This window comes from Lissotriton helveticus, chromosome 9 (assembly GCF_964261635.1).
Source record: "Lissotriton helveticus chromosome 9, aLisHel1.1, whole genome shotgun sequence".
In the NCBI taxonomy this organism is placed as follows: domain Eukaryota; kingdom Metazoa; phylum Chordata; class Amphibia; order Caudata; family Salamandridae; genus Lissotriton; species Lissotriton helveticus.
The window spans coordinates 146,347,499-146,369,619 of record NC_136070.1 but is presented as its reverse complement, the minus strand read 5'-3'; the positions used below and the strand labels follow the sequence as shown (position 1 = coordinate 146,369,619).

The following is a 22,121-nucleotide window of genomic DNA, read 5'->3' as shown; positions in this document are numbered from 1 at the left end:
CCCATTTTCGGGGAGTACCCCGAGAAATATACACAGTTTTTTCCCTGAACATGCACCAGTCCATGTTTTGTTTCCATTTCCGAATCCCGGGTGGTCCCTGAGCGCCCCACAGTTGCGCAATGTCTCTTTTAGCGATCATATTGCCCAAGGTCACCCATCGAAGCTGCGAAACGGAGTAGTCGTTCGGTTCCCATACATTCAGCAAGCATCTCCTAGCTTCCGGCATCGATCGCACCCCCGTAACCTCACTCATCAACTCGTGCACACGGGTCCAGAATCGCACTACCTCAAGGCACTCCCAAATGATATGGAAAAAGGTGCCCAGGAGACCGCATCCACGCCGACACAAACCATCCACAGAAAAGCCCATGTGCACCAAACGGGGACCAGTCACATACACTCTATGTAGGATTTTAAGTTGCACAAATCTAAGGCGCGCCTGGATGGCCACCTCTTTAGGGGAGGAGATCGCCGCCCGCCAGTCCTCATCATCCAGCTCCAGCCCATCACCAATCCAGACCTCTCTAAGGCGAAGCAGGAGATCAGACCTGGAGTTGATCAACTTTTTATAAATAAGCGAAATCGTACTATCCGGAACATGTCCGTCCAGTACCCTGTCCTCAAGCGGGGACGACTCCGGAATCTCCACACCCGAAGGGAAGACCGAGAGCACCGCGTGGCAGACCTGCGCATAGCGAAAAAATTCGCGATCGCTCAGAGCGTATTCAGTTTTCAATTCCTCAAACGTCTTCATTCTCCCCTTAGTCCAAATATCATCAATCCTGCTGATACCTATCAAGTCCCACCTATCAAACCCCTTCGACTGCCAGAGAGAGCCAAGTCTATCGGATGCATACAGTGGAGTGGCACGAGTTAATTTATCAGTCCACCCAAGCGCCATGGAAGCATGTCTCCACACCTGGACAGCCGTCCTAGTGGGGCCCGTTATGTTTCGATGGGTGAGTCTCGAGTAGAGGGCTCTATTATAGTCACCCCCCGGCAACAACCATTTGTCCATCTCGAAGGCCGGATTCGGCCAAGGGCCATACATGCAATGATTTATTGCCCCCAATTGAGACGCCCAATAATAGCGACGGATATCAGGCAAAGCAATTCCACCGTCGTACCACGGGAGCGACAGTTTAGCGATGGCGATCCGGGGCCTACCCCCCCACACCAGTTGTCTCTGTAAACTCTCAACCTCACGGAAATATTTAGCCGGGACAACGTCAAGTGTGTTTTGCAATGCGTAGAGGAAGCGGGGCAGTGACATCATCTTAAACAATGCCGCTCTACCCAGGGGAGAGAGAGGGAGTTTCCCCCAAGCAACAACATCTGCCCGAAGGCGCTGAAGAGGGGGCAGCAAGTTCCGGTCAAACCGCAGTTCAGGTTTCAGAGTGATAAAAATGCCTAGGTATTTAAATCCATCTCTCACAATCGCAATAGGACAACCACTTGGCAGAAGAGGGGCGTCTCCCGACAGGACGTATACACAAGACTTCGACCAATTGATGACAAGACCCGAGTTTTTGCGAAAGGACGTTAAGACATCAAACAATACAATGAGGGATTTACGGGGAGATGTGAGATACAGCAGAATATCATCAGCATAGAGAGATACACGGTCCTCAAACTCCGAATTCCATCTAATGCCCTTCAGGGACGGCTCCCACCTCAACCAGGCCGCCAGCGGTTCCAAGGCGAGAGCAAACAACAAGGGGGACAGGGGACAGCCCTGTCGCGTGCCCCTGCCCAGAGCAAAGGGTGCAGAGACCCGACCATTGACCACCACCTGAGCCATGAGACCGGCATAAAGCAATTTGACCCACCGAACAAACTCCGGACCGAAACCAAACTTGGCAAGAACCGCCCACAAATACGGCAATTCTATTGTATCAAACGCCATCGTAGCGTCCAAGGACGCCAAGATGGCAGGCTCACGCAGCGTCTCGGCTCGTGCCAAGACGCCATGCAACCGCCGGAGGTTAAGCGCCGTGTTGCGATGCGGTATAAAGCCGGATTGATCAGGGTGAACCAGGTCCCCAATGACAGTCGCCAAACGTGTCACCAGCAGCTTGGCCAAGATTTTAGGCTCCGCATTAATCAACGAAATGGGTCTAAAAGAGGCACAGCGATCCCGAGGTTTACCATCTTTGTGGATGACGACTATCGTGGCCAGTCTCTGGTCTGGTGGGAGAGAGCCCACCTCCAAAGACTCGAGAAACATAGAGCGCAGATGCGGAGCTAGCGTGTCCGGGCGTAGTTTATATAGCTCAATGGGGAGTCCATTAGGGCCCGAAGCCTTGCCGGATCGGACCGAACGGACAGCAGCGGCAATCTCGTCCACAGTAGGCGGCACATCCAGAGCATCCCTATCAATGTCAGGCAATCGGGGAAGTGCAATATCCCGCAATAGCAGGTGGGAATCCTGCTCAGATCGATCAGACACCTGGGAATACACCTCGCGGAAGTAATCGGCAAAACATGTAACAATATCAGCAGGGTCAGTACAACACTCTCCATTCTCCGCAACAATCACAGGGACGACACGACTTGCATTCTCCCTCTTATCCAGCCAAGCAAGTAATTTCCCAGCCTTATCACCCACATCATACAGGCGACCCTGCTGTTCCCTTCCCATTTCCTTAGCGGCTTCCGTGACCAGAGCCCTGTATTCATGTTGTTTCAACTCCAATAGATGTAACCCCTCAGCGGTGACCCCAGATTCCAAGCACCCCTCCAGGGCTGTGACCTCCCCCTCCAGGCGAACCATCTCAGCACGGTTGGCCAACTTCACGCTACCAATCAACGAGAGGGCCTGGCCACGAATGACAGTCTTGTAAGCTTCCCAAAGTAAACTTGGGGAGGAAACAGAGCCCACATTTTCCGCGAAATAACAATCGTGCGTTTTAACCAGCTCAGCCCTGACCCTGGGGTCCTTCAAATACCAGGGGTTAATCGGAGCCACTCGGCCCGCCGAACCTCGCCGTGCATCAACCACCAGCCAAAGCGGAGAATGGTCCGAAATACCCCTTGCCAGATGTTTAACTTCCCGTATGAGGGATGCATGGGCCGAGGGCAATAATATATGATCTAACCTCGAGAGACTACCATGAGCACCAGAATGATAGGTATATTGCAACTGCCCCGGGTGAAGCAAACGCCAGCTATCAGTGAGCCCCAGCGTCTCTAGGAAGTCACTCAACCAAGTCTGGGCCTTCGGCAGTTCCCTGGGAGGGTGACGGTCAAGCACCCCCGAGACCACCGCATTAAAATCACCCCCAACCAAAAGCAGACCCTCGGGGAGACCCAGGATAAGTCTACTCAGATCAGCGAATGTGGTGGCTTGGAGGCCCGGGGGCACGTACACGGAAATCAGAATAAGAACCTTCCCTTCCCAGCGCCCCACAATGGCGGCGTATCGTCCCTTATCATCCAGTATGACATCATCAATGGCCAAGGGGAGGGAGGTCCGAACCAGAATGCCCGCCCCTCTGGAGCCCGAAGTAAAACCCGAGTGCGCCACAAGGCGATAACCACGCCTATTCAGAGCGTAGCACTTGTTGCCGAGCAAATGAGTCTCCTGCAGTAAGACAACATCAGGAGACAAACGTTTCAGCAATTGCAGCACCACCCTCCTCTTGATCCCATCCCCCAACCCGTTCACGTTCCAACACAATATCTGAAGTCCCCTACCCCCATCCCCGAATTCAGCCCCATCCCCCGCCCCACACCCAAAGCAACTGCAAAAAACAGGAGTTTGCCTTTCCTTCACCTTGCAAATAACAATAAAATTCAAACAAATAACCCAGGCCCCCCAACATTGTCAAAACAACTATACCCCCCACCCCGCACCCCTGCTGAAGACCAAAAAGCCCCATAAACTTGCAGTGTGCCTGTCGCCCAACCTCCCAACTAATCTACGAAAAGAAAACCCAGGAGGAGAAAGGACCCGCTCACCCCCCACCCACCCCCAAAAGGACTATTACTTGCAAACATTAATGACACAGCATAGCACAGTTCAAAGCCAATGTGAAGGGTACGGGGTCAAAGTCGACATCTATTCCTGCTCCGTCGGGCCACCTTCCGCCCGATCCGATCTGCCAGAGTCCTCAAATGGTTCTTGATCCGCGGGCAGCGAGTCAAGCCAGTCACTCACGACCCCAGGATGGTCGAAGAAAAAAAGTACGATCCCTATGAACCACCCGCAAACGGGCCGGGAAGAGCATGGCATACTTCATAGACCTTTCCCGGAGTCTCTTCTTGACCCCTTGAAACCCCAACCTCTGTTTCTGGACCTGTTGTGTAAAGTCCGGATAAAAGCTGACAGTAGAGTTCTCAAAGGCAATGGGACCAGACTGCCTCGAAGCCTGCAGGATAGCGTCTCTGTCCCGGAAATGAAAGATCCTCGCAATGATGGGTCGTGGGTTAGCACCCGATTTAGGCGTGCCGCCGGGGATCCTATGTGCACGCTCGACAGCGAAAAACTTGCTGAGGCCCTTGGGCGCCAAGTGATTCAGCACCAGGTCTTCCACCAATAAGTCCGTCGAGGCAGCAGTCGATGATTCCGGGACCCCAATCAGGCGGATGTTATTGCGCCTGGCACGGCTTTCATAGTCCTCTAGGCGCCCAGAGAAATAGTCATTAGCTTTCCGCAGATTCCCGACTTCAGCCTGTAAGTCAGAGACGTCAGTGACCAGACTAGTGGTCTTGAGATCCAGGGATTTGACCTTTTCGTTTGTCTTCGCCAAATCCGCCCTGATCAAATTGACATCAATCGACACAGTATCCAGTTTGAGAGTCAAGGCCTCATATTGTTGCCCCAATGAAGCCTTCATACCGGTAATGGCGCCCATGAGATCCCGCAATGAGGGCTCTTCCTCAATCGATGAGTCCTCCGGCATTGTCGTCGAGGGTTTAGGCGCTGCGCCCGGCGATCCTTTAGTAAGGGTGTACCGGTCCATAATGTTTGTCTGCAAAGCACTCCCTCGAACGCCCGGTTTAGACTTGCGCCTCTCACTCTCTGGCTTGGTGGCCACCTTAAATCCTGGACCCGTACGGGTCGCCTGTTGTCTGGTGAAAATGATGACTGCGGTGGCAAATGCAGGACCAAAAGGGCGAAGGTGGTGCCAGTCTCAAAACTGAAAGCCACGACAGATCGGCATCAGAAACGGATAGACCAAAAATATAGGCACGTCCGGCCATATACGTAGCTAGCAAAGTCAGGTTGATCTCCGGACAGGAATCGAAACCAAAAGCGGTCGCCAGCCCATGCCAGTCCGGTAGTCCGTTGTTGTTCACTTACTGGACGGCAGGCCAGACAAGATAGCTTGGGGCGTCACCTAGGAGCAGGCCAGAAAACTGCGGCGATCTGTAGCTCTGGACCCCGAAGTCCCAAAAAGTTTTTTGAAACAGATAAATGATCAGTAGAACTACGCCAATAAACACCCGTCGTCAGAACCAGGATAAAGTACAGGATAGTCGATGGAGGTGGCGAGGGTCCGGGAGCCCTGTGCTCACGCGACCATCTTGGGTGCGCGCGAAGCTCCTTCCCCGCTAACACAATTTTAATAGTCTAACAGGCATCACTTTTCATGTTTGCTGTGGCAAACATGGCAGAGCAATTCAACTCTTGGACTGCAAATGCTCTAGACCTCAACATCCCTATTAAACCTCCTAAATCACACCATAGTTGTCCCTAAGTACAATAACAAAATTCACATGGCAAAAAGAAGTTGTAAAAAATGTAAATGACTGTAGCATACTCATACTGCTCACTGGCCAGACAGAATATAAAGATGAACTACGTACTACGCAAATACAAGTGGCTAGACAAATGAGAGCAAACTACTATCACATTTGGATCAATTTGGCCTACTCCATTAAGGAGATTTTTGAAATGTATCAATCCCTTGCACATCTGACGTCTTTGACTATCCCTCGTCTTCACCCTCCAAATTTCAGCAATATCCCATCAGATTTTTTTCATAACAAAATAATGAAACTGATTGACAAAATATTACATTCCTCTCCCTGAATGAAATGATGCCCCGTCCTCTTCTGCTACAACAGATTTCACTGAACCTTTCCAAGACGATGTGTTACACCACCTTAATGCCATATCTTCTTGTCAAGATTATTAGAATGGTATCATTCATTTTGATCGCTGACATTTATTACATTTTTTCGCACTCCCTACTGTCTAGTCAATTTTCTGATTCCCGAAAGAAGGTAGTGATAATCCCCTTCTCATGAGCCATCACTGGACCTTACTATACCTTAAAATACAGACCTCTCCCTCTCTCCTGCAGTTTTTGGCTAAAATTACGGAGAGATGTGTCAATCAACAGCATACCTATTTTTGGGAAACACCCAATCTCCTGAACTCACAACAATCTAAATTTCGTTCGGGGTTATGTAAAGAGACCGTATTGAGAGCGGCTACAAATTACATAAAGTTCAAGGGTAGACGCACCATCCTTGCCCTACTTGATCTCTCTGCTGCTTTTGACTAGGTCTCCCACAACATCCTACTTACCAGGGTGAAGGAGATGGGTAAAGGAGGAACTGTGCGGAGATGTTTTGGACCATTCCTACATGATGTACAGTAGCAGTTTCCTTAGACAATTCTTGTTTTACTAATAAATCGGTATCTTGCGGAGACCCCCATTGTTCGCAACTCAGCTCTACCCTGTTTAATCTCTGTCACACCATCTGGTCTGTCTTTTTTTTTGCATATGCAGGCGTTACGCAAATTATCTTTTAAATGCAAGACTTCCTCTTCTGTGCACAGTCCCTTGCTCAAGCCTGCCTGATCACTATAGCATCTTGGGGTGAAGAAGAATCCTCTCTGCTTGAACACTTCAAAAACAGAGATTCTAACTTTCAGAAAACCAGATATATGGTCTTTTCAATGGTGGCCCAGTTCTTTCGACCCCTTTTCAGATTCCAACTATCTCTTAGTCCTCAAATTTCTAAGCTAACATTCATGAGTTATTTTATGTTGACTGTTCTTAGTTAGATCATCCCATTCCTTCCCTTTGATTCCTAAAATACCTTGGTCCAGTCCTCTATATTAAGTAGACCTAATTATTGCAACTTAGTCTACATAGGTCTACCTACATTCCCGATTCACAAATTATAACTTGTAAACAACAGAGCAGTACAACTGATTTTCAAAACACCCAAATGTGCCTGCTTCTCTACTGTTCACCTATTTACACAGATTGCTTGTACATAAATGTATCAGTTTCAAAGCACTCTATGTCACAAAGCTTCATTCCCCACAAATCCTTATTCCTACATGTCCACTTTATTTACCTTTTATAAAACTAGGCGTAACTGGAGGTCCTTTTACTTCTAGTTGGTCTGCGCCCCTTGCACCAGAGGACGTGAATTCTCTATAGTCACTGCCCCTATGGATCATCCTCTTTTCTCATTTATGAGGTATGGCGGACTAACTTCAATTGTCCAAAGCACTAAAGGCTCTTCTTTTTAGACAGTAATTTCTCCTATTGCAAGTATGATCTATGTTTTCCGAGCACCAGAGCCCCTAAGGGTAATTGTGAACTATACAAACTACATCACAACACATAGCGTAACATGGCTGTTAAAATGTTTCTGAAAGCATGATACTGCTTCTCTAGGTATCAAAACTTTTACTCCAATGTAGATATTGATGAGGTCTCCGTCAACAGACAGCTTAAAAATAGTGAGTGATCTACGTAGGAGGCGATCAGAAATGCGGATACCTCAAGACTGGGTAAATCCCAGAGGCAAAGAGTTCAGGAAAGCGAAGCACATTATATTGGTGGTAGTAGGTTTTAAGCACTGAGAAGCATGGAAATTTCCTATTTGGTAGACAGATTAAAGTAAGGTTTTTGCAGGTTGAAATCGCAGAAACAGAGCCTCTTTACAGAGACGCCATAATCTGCTACAGGATAAACATGTTTAATGTTTCCAGTATGAGCAGGATGTTATTTACCCAATGTACCGCAATATAGGCCTCGGTAGTTACACAACCTTTTACATACATCTGTCCTACCAGTGTTCTATATAACAGGTCTGGCCTTTACCTCTTACCTAGTTAGGTGCTACATGACTGTCGTGTGGCTTTCTCCGAAAAACTAGCCTCATGTATGCATGAGGATTCTCAGTATCACAGAAGGATTACCATCTTCTGCATAATAACTCTGTATAAGGGTCACCTCTATCGTCATCCTTGCCCGACATGCCCAAAGTAAACTTCTAGGTAGAACTGCTGAGGGTACCTTTTGGGAATATACGCACTACATCTTCACAGGGCAACCTAAGGAGAAAAAGACTTCCAAGCTGACATGCTGATGTGAGATGCTGAAGTTCCTGCATGCAGACACTCTTGCACGCAGAGGTCTGATATGCCTTGCGGGGTATCCTTCTTGAGACCAAGACGGGGCCCTCCGCTCTCCCACATCAGGTAATGGTGTTGGCTTTATCCTACGAGGATTGTTGGCTTTACACCTACATCCATGCTACGTACACTTAGGGAAATCTAGTTAGGGTTGGGATCGTAGGAGTACGCATTATTACTGTCATGTATCTATATGCCTGCATATATTAATTGTTTTAGCACTATGGTAGAATTCTACCTTTTCTTTGCTGTGTTGGTGCTTATAACCATATACATTTGTTTCTGTCTCATGGTTGTTGCAGCACACGTATTTTACACTAGAATGACGCTGGTTCAATAAATGCTTATAGACAACGGCCCTACTGTGTATTCTGTGTATTTCTTGGAGACAAAGTGAGCATGAGTGACTGAGCGAAAAGCACTGCACTGTTTCCGCCATCCCTGAGGGTGCAGGGTTGTCATGTTCAATAGTTGCCAGAAGCTATTCGCTCCTTGCTAAAAGGGGCTCATGGTGGCACTGTGAGCTAGCATGACTAACATATTAACATATCCTTTGAGGATGTCTGATATCAGTCTGGACACCAATCCCTTAGTTTATGTTATCTTATCTAACCTCGCAGGTCCTATATAGATTTGTAGGAACTACACAACAAGGAAGTGGTCGCTAATAGTCTGAAGATGGTGCTTCAGATGCACTTGATTTTATGACAAATTATTTGGAGCAAATGTTGTGATACAAATTAGAAGCGAGAATTAGCTCAACGTTGCCAATATCTGAAGAATGTTTTTCAGACATTGAAGTAAAACTGGAGGGGATAATGGATGGGCATGTCTACATTTCTCACCCAAATTAAAAGAATCACAATTCTTGAGTGCTATCAACAAGGAACTTATTCTGAGGCAATCTTAACCCATTCAATGCAAGTGGGCATGAGACCCAAAGTCATAGAAACAAAGCGGATTACAGCTATATGTCTTGTTAGAGGAGTAACAATCTTTAATGTCTTATAAACCTCTTAGAAATACAGTCCCTGTCTTGGTACTAATTAATCATATAAGTTATATTGAAATGTAATGTAGAAGCTTTTGAAATTTAGGAGTATATAGAAGGCCGCAACCCTCCTGCTTGTTAAACTGGATACTATCTCGATAGTTCACTTTCATGAGACAGTCACCCATGTATAAAAAAAAACATATGGATGTTTTCCCTTGCGCGGTAATCTGTTATTACTGTAAAGAGCTTTGCATGGACTCTTGGAGCCAATGTCAACTTGGTAAATTGGCAGTATTCCTCTGAGACAAATAAGCAGAGCAGGTGTTTGCGTATCTTATGCAACAGAAGATAAAATATCATTTTCTGGAAGTTTGTGAGGTCATCTGGTCATTGGCAGGTGATGCACTATTTGAACTGGGCTTGAATTTCTCTTTTTGATTAATTTACCTAGCGTGAGTCGTTCTGGGATGAATTGAAAGTCACCAGGTCAGGGGAATACGAAAGCACGGAATTTGTCAACATGTTTTTGTGAAAGAAAGGAGAGAGGAGATAGCAGATGGTTCTGACATTTTTTCAAGGGACAACTGTTCCAGGCACTGTGCTCAGGTTCCACAGAAACATCACAACCCTGTCTCCATCAATGACAAAGTACAAAGGAACGCTGAGCCAAAGATACTTAAAGATGGCATTCTTCGTCCGCAGCATAGTTAAAGCTGAATTCAGGCCTTGTGCATCCAACTTCTTCTAGACTAACAGTCAAATGTTGCTCCTAAAATTGGTGCCTAAGGTGCTAAGCTGCCTAATCAGAATGGTTAATTTGTAAACAAACATTCTAAACTGCTGGATACAAGGCTCTGAATGTATGGATAGGCAAAATGAGCTTGTGGTAAAAGCTGCATTTTCCCATTTTAAAGACAATCATCAGCCTTTACACCAACATAATTAGCACTGTTCCCCCTGGTTACTCCTCAGACTGCCGGTGGCTACCTAGGGTGACTGTGGTGCTCCTCTCCTTCTGCTGAGGTGGACATTCAGATGATAATAAAGCTATGCCAGTTATGTTGACTATGACTCCTGTTCAGATATTTATGCAAGTGGTAATATTGGATGGTTGTGCAGTCTGTGTTACAGGTTTTCTAATGGGGCATGGACTGGGGCTCTTATGTATCTGTACAAGGAGAATTGTGTGCAATGTACTGTGAGGTGGGCGGTAGCCACTGCCCCAAGGCAAATGCACCTGGTTATGTAAACTACATAGTTTTTGTTGAATTTCTTGTTGTGGTTTGGTCCTCCAGTGCACTGAAAACATGCTCTACGGCGGGTCGTTCTCAGGGAATTTGGATGGCGCAGCCCAATAGATACACCTACATGTCCTGGAATGTGAGAGGCCTGGGTTCGGTACATAAGAGGCATAGAATTCTGGCGCAATTAAACCGTAGAAAGGCACATATAGTATTATTTCAGGAAACTCATTTAATACATGTGGAAGCCTCTAAGCTTCAAGAAATGGAGAGGTCAGTTATTTTCTACCTCTTACTCTGCATTTGCCCGAGGAGCGGCGATTTGGTTCAGGAATGGAACCCCCTTCACGCTCCTAGAACAACGGGCTGACTCCAATGGGAGATATGTGTTGGTGCATGGTCTATTAGATTGGGAGCAGATAGTGATAGGCAGTATTTATGCCCCGAGCAGAGCAGGACACATTTATTGAGACCCTTAGTATTGTCTTAGTGGGTTAGGAAGGGTATCCGTGGGTGTTGGGCGGTGATTTTAATGCAGTGATGGACATAGTGAAGGATGGATCACCCCCCCCCCCCCCCCCCGCTCCTGCAGGGTTTGGGATGTAGGAAGCAGGCGGACGCACTTCAGTCATGGGCCGGAGGCTGGGGGGTTGGAGACATATGGCAGGAGATGCACCCCACGGATACTGAAAACTCGTTTTACTCGGTGCCGCACGGCCTACATACATGCATAGATAGAATATTTTGCTCGCTGCTGCTAGACACAGTCGTAGATGCCACACATCTAGGCAAAACCTACACAGACCATAATCCGACTGAGGCTACACTACTCTGGGGGAAGGTTCCAACGCCCATACCAACATGGAGATTAAACCCCTCACTATTGGAAGACTCGGTGTTCCACGAGGCTCTCTGTACGGCCATACCAAATTATTTAGCTGAAAATGCAGATGCAGCTAGCACGCGACAGCTTGAATGGGACGCCTTTAAAACTGTGATACGGGGGGGGTAGCGATTAGCACGAAAGTCGGGGAGCGTGCCGCCCTACTGGATAGGCGTAAGACGGTCGAAAATAGACTGGGTGTGTTAGAACAGGAGGCTGTATCGAATGATACAAGCCGGTCAGAGCTACAGGAGCTGCATGTAACACATGCTGAAGTGCTGGAAGACCTCCGTGTCCTAGATTATTGATTATACACCCGGAAACAACATGTGACGGCAGATAGGGTGGGCCCATTGATTGCTAGGATAATTAAGGATGAGCCGCCGGTATCTCCCATTCTTGCAATAGCTACCCCAGATTGTGCTGTTCTGCGCACCCAATTGGAAATTAGTACTGCTTTTCGGCAGTACTATGAACGACTGTACGCACCTACAGAAGAGGTAGGGGAGGGTGAATACAAGACATTCTTTGACGGACTACAACTCTGGCAGTTAAATAGGGATTCCATAGAGGACCTAAAACGGCCTGTCACCAATATGGAAATCAAAGCAGTGATTAAAGCCCTGCCTCGTAACAAGTCGCCGGGCAATGATGGACTTCCCATCGAATTTCATGCAGCTTACTCCGAGATATTGGTTCCCAGATTACAGGGCTTGTATCGGGCAACGTTGGAGGGTGGCTCTCTCCCCCTCACCACATTACAGGCTTTGGTGGTTTCTCTTCCGAAACCGGGTAGGGACGGCCAAGACATGGCAGGTTACCGACCCCTTTGGCTCCTTAACACGTATTATAGGATCCTGATTAAATTGTTGGCCACCAGACTGTTGCAGTATTCCCCCCCGACTGATACACACTGATTAGAGTGGTTTTGTACCAGGCAGGAGTACAGCGCTCAATATTAGAAGGCTTCACCAGGTGATGTCCAACGTGCCTGCGGATGCTTCTCCACAGGGCTGCATCTCCTTGGATCTACACCAAGCATTTGACTCCCTACAATGAGATTATATGCTGACCGCGTTACCTAGATTCGGGATTCTGCCGGAATTCACAAACTTGGTGCGACTGTTATATACGAATCCAACGCCACGGCACGCACAGGTGCCCACATTTTACAACAATACAAAGTATTGCGGGGTACTATGCGGGGCTGTCCACTGTCGCCCTTATGATTTATTTTAGCGCTGGAGCCTCTCCTGCATAAGCTTCGTGCCACAGCCACAAGAGTACACATATAAAAGATGAGGTGCATGTAGTTTCGGAGTATGCAGACTACCTCATCTTGTTTTTTCATAATCTGGATGGTGACTATGACCCTATTCCTGCGCTTTTTTCGGAGTTCCAAAGAATTTCGTATCTCTCTATCAATGAGAATAAATCATATGTCTATTTTTTTAATGACGTGACAAGGGCTGACCCAATTCGCTTTGGTTGTGGAACGTTCAAGACTGTGACTGTTATTTTTAAATATTTGGGTGTCCAGATATACTAGGATGTGGAGGATATATTGGTTGATAACCTGACGCGAGCTATTGCATCGCTCCGGAAGCAAATACGGTTTTGGACTTCACTACCTCTATTGGTGGCTGGGAGAGTTGCCATAGCTAAAGTGGTGATGTTACCAAGACGGTTATATTATTTCGTCAATCTGCCCAATATAATTCCGCTTCAGATATTTAAATTGTTAGACACCCTTCTTATTGAATTAATATGGGTCTCGGGCCCTAGACGTATAGGGCTTTCTAAGCTACAGCTGGCCACAAAACAAGGGTGAATGGGAGTACCGGATATGAGAGCCTATTGTTATGCAGGCCAGCTGCAATGGTTGGCATATTGGATCGAGGGCCGTAACCTGCGAGAAACATTTATGACCCCTCAGGCATGGGAGCGTGGGGTGGGGCATTATATGCACTGCTGTTGACGGCGCCACCACTTTTGCGGACTGCTATGGTGTATTGGAGGAAGGCAACGCGCTACATTAAAAACACAACACTCTTCGCACCAAACATACTCCTATTAGGACTTCTGATACCATAACGGAGGGCGACTCTCAGACACACAGAGACATGGGTAGATGCGGGAGTGTCCACGCTAGGAGCATTCTTTAACAACGCCGTGATGTTGAATCATGATGCCTTTGTGAGGGAGATGGGGGTGTCGCATAATTTGTTTCAGCTCCACGCATACATATCCAGTTATCTATGGAACCCGGGGGGGAGGAGCCGCCGTCACATGCATTGACACACAAGCAATATTTGATGGGTAACGGTAGTCACTTGACAAAATGGTTATACCGGGGTATTCGTACACACACCTTGGCATCGCTTCAGTCAACCAGAAACAGGTGGGACAGCGATATTGGCCGTGCACTTACAGATAAGGAATGGGAGATACTACAGGAAGACCCTCGCAAAGTCTCTCGGAACCCGAAGTTCAAGTTTATGCAGCTTATGATTGTACACCGCGCGTACTTGACCCCACACAAACTGAGCCGGATGTTCCCAGAAGTGTCAGAGGATTGTCCCCGCTGTCTCTCCCCGAGCGCCGGCTTGTTGCATATGTTGTGGGACTGCCCGAGGCTAAATCATTATTGGTCATCAGTGCAAGAAATTGTGAATAGTATAGCACCGCTGGGGAATAATATGTCACTGGAATATTGCTTATTGGGATTAGGCCACAAAGGGAAGAAAGGAAGCCTTGCCCGCAAATTTGCGAACCTTGCAATGATCCTAGCAAAACTAAATATAACCATTAGGTGGAAGGCTACTGGATCGCCTCTATTACTAGATTGGTACAACAAGGTGGTCCAATGGGGCAGGATGGAGGGAGCTGAGCTTCAAAGAGAGGAGCGAAAGGGGATGCGAAAGATACCTATTTCACTTGAATGGAATGCAATGCTCGAAGAGTTCACAGCCATGAACTTACCAACATAGGCTTGGAACGCATAGCTTTGGTGTGCAGGTTTAGACATACAGTAACGATAGTATACAGTGTGGGATGGTCTAACTGTATGTATGCTGCTCAGGCTATGGACTGTATATGTGACATTGTGTATTGCGGTTTCATACTGTGGGATGATCACTAGATATGCCTAATGAAACAAGAATAAAAATGTTACTTTGAGTCCGGGGGAGGGCGGGAGGTATTTACGTTTTTCTATCATGTACAATTGCAACATTTATGCAACTAATCTACTGGCTATACACTCTGTATTGGTATGAAAATCAATAAAAATAGGTTTAAAAAAAAAAAAAACAAAAAAAAAAAAGAGTCTGGCCCAGAGATGTTGTGCACTGTACAATTCACCACGCAAAGACAGGGGTCTTGGATCAGAGAAAGTCAAAAGTGCCAAGGTGGCATAGGGAGAACAATACACTGCCCTTAGATGTGGAGGATGCTAGTAATTTTCACACACAACCACCAATGTAAACCTAAAAAAAAAAACATTCAACGCCCCTGCCGAACCAATCACCACTGCTGAAAGTTTAGAATGTAAAGTTGAAAACGCACAAGGTAATCTCTTTGACGTTGAAACAAATGACTAAGAAAGTCGGCAAGAAAAAGAAGCTCATGCCTTCTAGGTCAAACAACTAGGACACAGAAAAAAGATCCCCAAAGAATCCTTGATAGATGGTCAAGCTCTAAAGTGACTAAAAGACCTTACGCATTTGAAGCAGATAATGCTGTCAAACTACCACAAGCCTGCAAAACACACAATCAAGTTTCCAAATGTGGATGCCCACGAAGCAGCAAGCTTTCAGTCAACAACAAAAACCATCAAGTTCAAACTGAAAACATTCTTAGGGGGAAATACTCTATAGATTGGCATTACAACCACACACTAACTACAAAAACAGGGATAAAAATGTATAACAGAGACGAGGAATAAACGTTTGAGCCAAATAAAGAGTAGCAGCTTTTACCTGCACAATACAAAATAACCAGTTTTAGCAATCATGAGTAAGAACAGCAATGTTTGCTACAATTATCGTACAGGCAACAGTCTCTGATAAATGTAGCAATCAAAGTCCTGATTAACATGCTTGTGTTTAGCTTACAAGTGCAATGGTGGTCCGTAAAGATTTTACTGATGATAGCATAGAACCCATTTAGACACTAGATGATGCATAGATAATTGCAGAAATAATTGTGTTACTTAGCTGTGAGAGAATGTTAATTGGGGCGGCTGACTGTATTCTATTGAAGTTCTTTCGCCTAAGAAGCCTAAGCAAGAATCTTAACAGGTCCTTGAAGAAAACACCCACACGAAAAAACATGTAGTGAATAGATTCCATTTTCATACATCTTATCCTAAAAAGCCTTCCAGACCAGCAAGAAGCATGGGCATCTAGGCAACAGTTAAAGAAAGTGTGAGGAGAGTGCATCCACTTCCATTTGCGGAGCTTCAGGGGTGCAGATACATGTCATGGCTCATCAATTTTGCAGCAGAGAAGCTGTGGTGTTCACTTTGACACATACAAGGAAAGAACATACCTTCTCATTGATCCTGTCAATCTGCTTGTTCTGAGTATCTATCTCGTTGCCCATGTTTATAGCCAGACCCTTCAGCTGACCAAGGATGTTGCCAACTTGCTCCAAGTTTTCCTCCATCTCATCCTCCCGAGCATCATTTGTGATCCTGTTGAGAAAACCAAGGTTAATACAATAAGCATCACATTAGCAAAGACATGTCTATTGAATCAGTTTATACGTTTAGTTTACATTTTCTGATACACTCCATAGGGTGATCAGTCACTCAACCAGCCTTTTTAATGTTCACAGCCAAAGTGCATTAAAAACACGTTTAGTGGAATAAGTCCTCTGTGTCAAACTCAGCACTGACTAATACATCAGAGTATTATCTAGCTCCACTGTCACTGCTGCAAACATCAATGCAAAGTTATGCATTGACACTGGTGAGGACCATCAGGCTTGTAAAGCCTGACCACCACATTGCAAGCAGATGTGATGTAGGCACCTCCTCTAGGTTTCCTCTCTACAATTGGTCAGGTTCAAAATCTCTGCCCCTATATTGCTGCTGGATGGCAACTCCATGCATTCAATGCAGCTCCATGCATTCCAAGCCCTTGTTCTGAAAACATTCTTGATAATTTAATGTTTGTTTCACATAGGTGGGGAAGACAAAATATCCCCAACAGGGAGAGAAACCACTTAGATGCAATTCTGGCAACTTGTACCATACAAGACTCACCTGCTTCAAAACTTAAACCTTCAAGTTGCACTTCAGCCCCCATTGTGCAAAACAAAACAAGGACAGCTGCAAATAAATTTGCATCACGTGGGGGCAGAAAAACCACCACTACTACTTTTTACTTTAGAAAGAGTATAAACTTATTGTGCATTCGTTCTATTTGTGTTAAAGGCACATGTGCTCCATCCTTTAAATAAAATGTGTCGAATAATCCGTCTACCAACTTGCACATGATGTATATTTGGTAATGGTCATGTTCCTGCAGAACATCTTGCAATGTTCATCTTTCTAGAGGTGGGACTCTAAAACCAAGTGCAATACTGCACGTGAAGCTTCCTCACGAATGTATACATCAGAAACCACCAGTGTTATTTCAAGGTTATAGGAGCTTCACACAGCACATATGTCCATAAAAGAGTGCAACAGACTTTTTTTGTTAAAAAAAATACCATATTATTTATTGATGTTGGAGTAAACATCACAAAAAGAACAATTTTTTCAGTTCACTTTACTTTTTTAAGAGTGTACTTGGGTTTGCAGAAAAGCACTTTTATATAATGATCCATCTGTGTTGTCTTTTCATGTAACCCTTACAACTTCACATTTAAAGCCTATGTTCACATTTAAAATTCAAATAGTGAAAATATCTTGTGCACACTGCCCTTTAAGCCTATTCATTTTAAATGATGTTGAACAAAAATAGTGAAAGGACTATTCAATTAATTCTCCCTCCTAATATCACAGGAAAAGTATGGGTGGGTGGAACTTGCGGAGTTTCACTCTCCAGAATTCCGTAAAGTTACATAAAAACTCAGCGAGATTCCATGGTGTTCCGCAAGAGGGCGGATCAGCATGCTGTGCTGATTTTTAGCACCAGGAGCTTGTTCCGAGCTACAAAATCATATTTTCTACTTGAGCAGCAGCATTCTCACCGCAAGCGGAAGCTTTCTCATCGAACACGGTCGCGACTGCCCGCCTTAAGAAAAACTCGCCAGGTGACATCCTAGCACCTCAAGGCCGCACCAAGGGTCGGCAATTGTCTTTTGCACATGTCAACTTAACGTTGGCGAACTGCACGCAAGAAAAAACTCCGGGCAGCAGTTGGCAGAGTTTTGCCTGAACTCCGCTTTGATTGGGGAAAACTACATGAACTACGCTGGTGGAGCGGAATTTATTGCCAACCCCAAATAAAAAGATCAAGAAATATGGAAACTGTTGGACACACCCATTCAACCCGAGTCTGCCCCTATCTGTCCTTCCTGGCATCCATTCATAGCCACCAACCAGCTCAATTATGGGAACAATATTTATTGTATTCAGACCACATTTAATTTTTAAATAACCATTTAACATAGGATTTATAAGTAGAAAGCACGTGTCATGTGGTCTTTGTCTTCTTGGAAAAGATGATATAGCCAGAGTTGAATGTTCAGTCTGCAATGCCAGATGTGCTAATGTTCAAAAAGTGTTCAGTTGGAATCTGATCTCAAAAGGCATAATGTTTTCTGGTGTGATATATTTTACCTGTACACCAAGAATAACTCAAATAAACCACTTACCCTGAAGATGTTATGCTGCTTCTTTGATACTGGTGTGCTACGGATGAGTTCGGTTACGGTGAGGCTGAGGTGACTAGGGTGCAAGGTGAATTTTGTGGGGCTGAGGGTATGGTAATGAGGGGATGAGGCTGGATTCCTGGGGAGTTGAGATGAAGAGTAGGTGAGGCGCTAAATATATGACGCTACTTTTAACTTATTGTGCTGTAGTCCATTTTTTGAAGCACAACTGCGATAGTTTCCCTGTTGTGATCCTAAAACAAAAGTACACTAAAATGTAAGCCGCGACAAAGCCAATGTGACTGCCTTCCAGTTTGTTATAAGAAAGAAGCATTGTCTTTGTTGATGCTCATTTAATACTGATAGCGCACACACACACACACACATAGTGGTAACAATGGTCATGATGATGATCAATTCTCGCGCTTCACAAGTTGATATTTCCTTCAAACATATTAGTATTTAGGTAATAGTACGTTACAATGTACATACATTTGCAACTGCTGTTACAACAGAACGTGGTTGAAAAAGCCACCTCAATTATCTGAAAAACACCAGTCTAAGGGAGAAAGAAGAGTGACTGATTACCGATTGATGTATTTTCCGCCTGTTGCACCCTTGCTTTGCTGCTGCCCATTGGATACGCCAACTGGCTGGTTTGCCACCACTGCCCCTTGGCCATTCTCTGCAGTACCACCAGTCCAGGCTTTCTTATATGCATCGCCGGTCTCAAAATTCTTTGCCCTAAAACAAAAACAAAGACCAGCTAAGAAGAACACGATGGCATTAAGAAAAAATGCATACATTCACAAGACTGCAAGTCAGTAAAGGAAACCTGCAATACAATATGTAGCCAGCGTGTGAGTTATCAGCACAAATCAATTCAATCCCAAGGAATTCCTTGTAATACGTTTCAGAAGGATGCTTACTGTGGGAGGTCTGAAACTAGTCCTCCAGAAACCAGGGAGGTTGACTAAAGTTATTTGGAAAGAAGAACAAAATACATAGACCTAAAATATGTACAGAACTACTGTCTTGCCTCAAAATGCACAGTTCAAGTCCTTGGTGAACAACCTGCACTGTGACACTGCAAGCCACGTGTAAGTAATTTATCAAGCATACACATAGTAGCAAGACAAGATAAGGAAACTCACTGTAGGAGAACGCATGGAATTTTGTGAAAAAAGATAAATCGCAAAACGTAGATATAAAATAGAGCGAAAACATTCCTTTCTCTAGCAAGTACAGAAAATGCTGCCATAAAAAGTATAATTTTATGTTCTTAAATATTTTATTTACATGTACTTTGTTAATTTTTTACCTCCTCCTAAATTCACTACTGTAAGCATGTGTTCTGCTGGCCTTTTACTAGGGAAACCACAAACCTCGTCTCTCTTGCAGATCTTCTCGGAGTTGATAAAGCTGTCAATCCTTCTTTCCCATTCTTCCTCCTGCCTGTTTCCGGTCTCCAACCTGCCAGCTTTGTCCTTTCATTCCTCTATGTTCTTCCGAAGTGTAGCCCTCATGCGCTCTCCAAAAATCTGCCTCACTCACCTGTCCAGTTCATTGAACTTTTTCTTCTAGTGCTGGTCACGCCATCAGGAATGTTGCTCCCCAGTCCCTTCCTGCCGCCCCAAAGTGTCGTTTTGAGAACTACATTTTAAGTTTGTTCTCTATTTAGTTCCTTCTAGTTTTATTTAGCAATATTTACTGCAACATAATTTCTTTGGACACCTTGTAAGGCGGTGCCTCCCCGTAATTACACTAGGACTAATAGGGGTCTCAAAGAAACACGGACTCTTACCCACCCACCCATAGATGAATCTCAAGGTCATAGGAGTCACATGGCCCAAAACATGCTCTGCTAATCTGGCACTCATTTCCCAGGCACGGCCATGTGTGATGTTATTAAATCACTTAAGTTGCAGTGGTTTTTGATGTGGGTTCTTGATTCTCCTTGATCATTTGACTACTTCCCAAAGTAGAAGAGGGCTATGCTACAAAGTTTTATAAGTTACAAACAACAGAGGCAACCCTATTACCTGAAACAGGGGGCAAAGTAACACTGGAATACAAACAAGGGTTCAAGTATAACACTCAAATAATTAAACAACCCAAAAAGGAGACATAAACGAAAACAAGCATTTACAATGCAATGGTCTCGTCTTTGTTAAAGTTAGAGCTATTGGCATTGAAAATGTTATTGTTTTCATTTATTGTTTTTTTTAAACCAATAAATATATGGTATTGTCATTTACAATGGCAATAGGTAAGCATTAGAGAGTAGTAGAGAGTATTAGCAGTTATTAATAGTTAGTAGTGAGTGACTAGTTGATTAATAGAGAGTGTACTTGTATAGAGTAGAGTAGGAGTGAGTGGTAGGCAATAGTAGTTAGTGAGTTGTATAGATTAGTGGAGAGTAGTATAGAGTGAGTAGTAGATAGTGTGTAGAGAGCGTGTAGGATTTAGTGTGTAGTAGAGACAGTATTAATGAGTTATGAAAAGTACTAGATAGAAATAGATGTAGTGTAGTGAGTTATATGGAGTAGTATATGTATTTAGTAGAGGGAGTAGTGAATGACTTAATATAGAGTATATATTAGAGAGCAGTAGTTACTTAGTACTTTTTAGTATTAAAGTGTAGTAGAGTAGTAGAGAGTGAATATAACATTGTGGATAGTTTAATTTAGTGAGTTGTGAGGATTGTGACTTGTATGTAGTAGAGAGTAGTTAGAGGGTGTATTAGAGTGTGATTAGTTGAGTTAGTAGTAGAGTGTGAATTGAGAGTAGTAGAGATTGAGTAATGTGTGAGTAGCTTACTGTAATAGTAGTAGATTGAGTAGTTAGTAAGGTGTAGTAGAGTATTAGATAGTTAAAATACAGAGTGTTATAGTGAGTAGTATTTTGTAGATATAGTTTTTAGAGTAGTTTGAGTAGGGTATTATAAACTGAGGCACACACACACACACACACACACACACACACACACACACACACACACACACACACACACACACACACACACACACACACACACACACACACACACACACACACACACACACACACACACACACACACACACACACACACACACACACACACACACACACACACACACACACACACACACACACACACACACACACACACACACACACACACACACACACACACACACACACAGAGCCACACACACACAGAGCCCCCACACACACACACAGAGCCACACACAGAGCCACACACACACACACAGAGCCCCCCACACACGGAGAGCCCCATACACAGAGCCACACACACACACAGAGCCACACACAGAGCCCCACACACAGAGCCGCCCCACACACAGAGCCACACACACACACAGAGCCACACACACACGCAGCCACACACACACGCAGCCACACACACACGCAGCCACACACACACACACACACACACACACACACACACACACACACACACAGCCACACACACACGCAGCCACACACACATACACAACCACAAACTGCCATCCTTCCCTCCTTAAATACTTAAGTAAATACTTAAGATACAGCCTCACCAGACAGGCTCCAGTATCCTTCTTCAATGAAGATTCATGGATCCCCTATACTCAGAGGTATGTGGGGACTTGCTATTTATCCTCTGAGTGGGACCCTTTCCCCTCAGGTAAAGCTCAGGCTCGCCATATTTTCATAGAGTACCCCCCTGCTCGCCTTATCCTCAGAGCTAGAGAGAGACCTGATTATTTATGGAGACAGATCCGGGCACGTTTTCAAAGTCGCTCCA

At 45.1% G+C, this 22,121-nt stretch overlaps 1 protein-coding gene across 1 annotated transcript in view; it reads right to left on the bottom strand.

Moving 5' to 3' along the window:
- The window catches only part of SNAP23 (synaptosome associated protein 23), a 172,119-nt gene that overhangs the window by 4,777 nt on the left and 145,221 nt on the right, over positions 1 to 22,121 (bottom strand). The window contains exons 6-7 of the mRNA XM_078659655.1: positions 18,921 to 19,076; positions 16,059 to 16,203 (exon numbers count right to left, since the gene is read on the bottom strand). Coding sequence (XP_078515781.1) covers positions 16,059 to 16,203; positions 18,921 to 19,076 — 301 coding nt within the window. The remainder of the gene's footprint in view (positions 1 to 16,058; positions 16,204 to 18,920; positions 19,077 to 22,121) is intronic.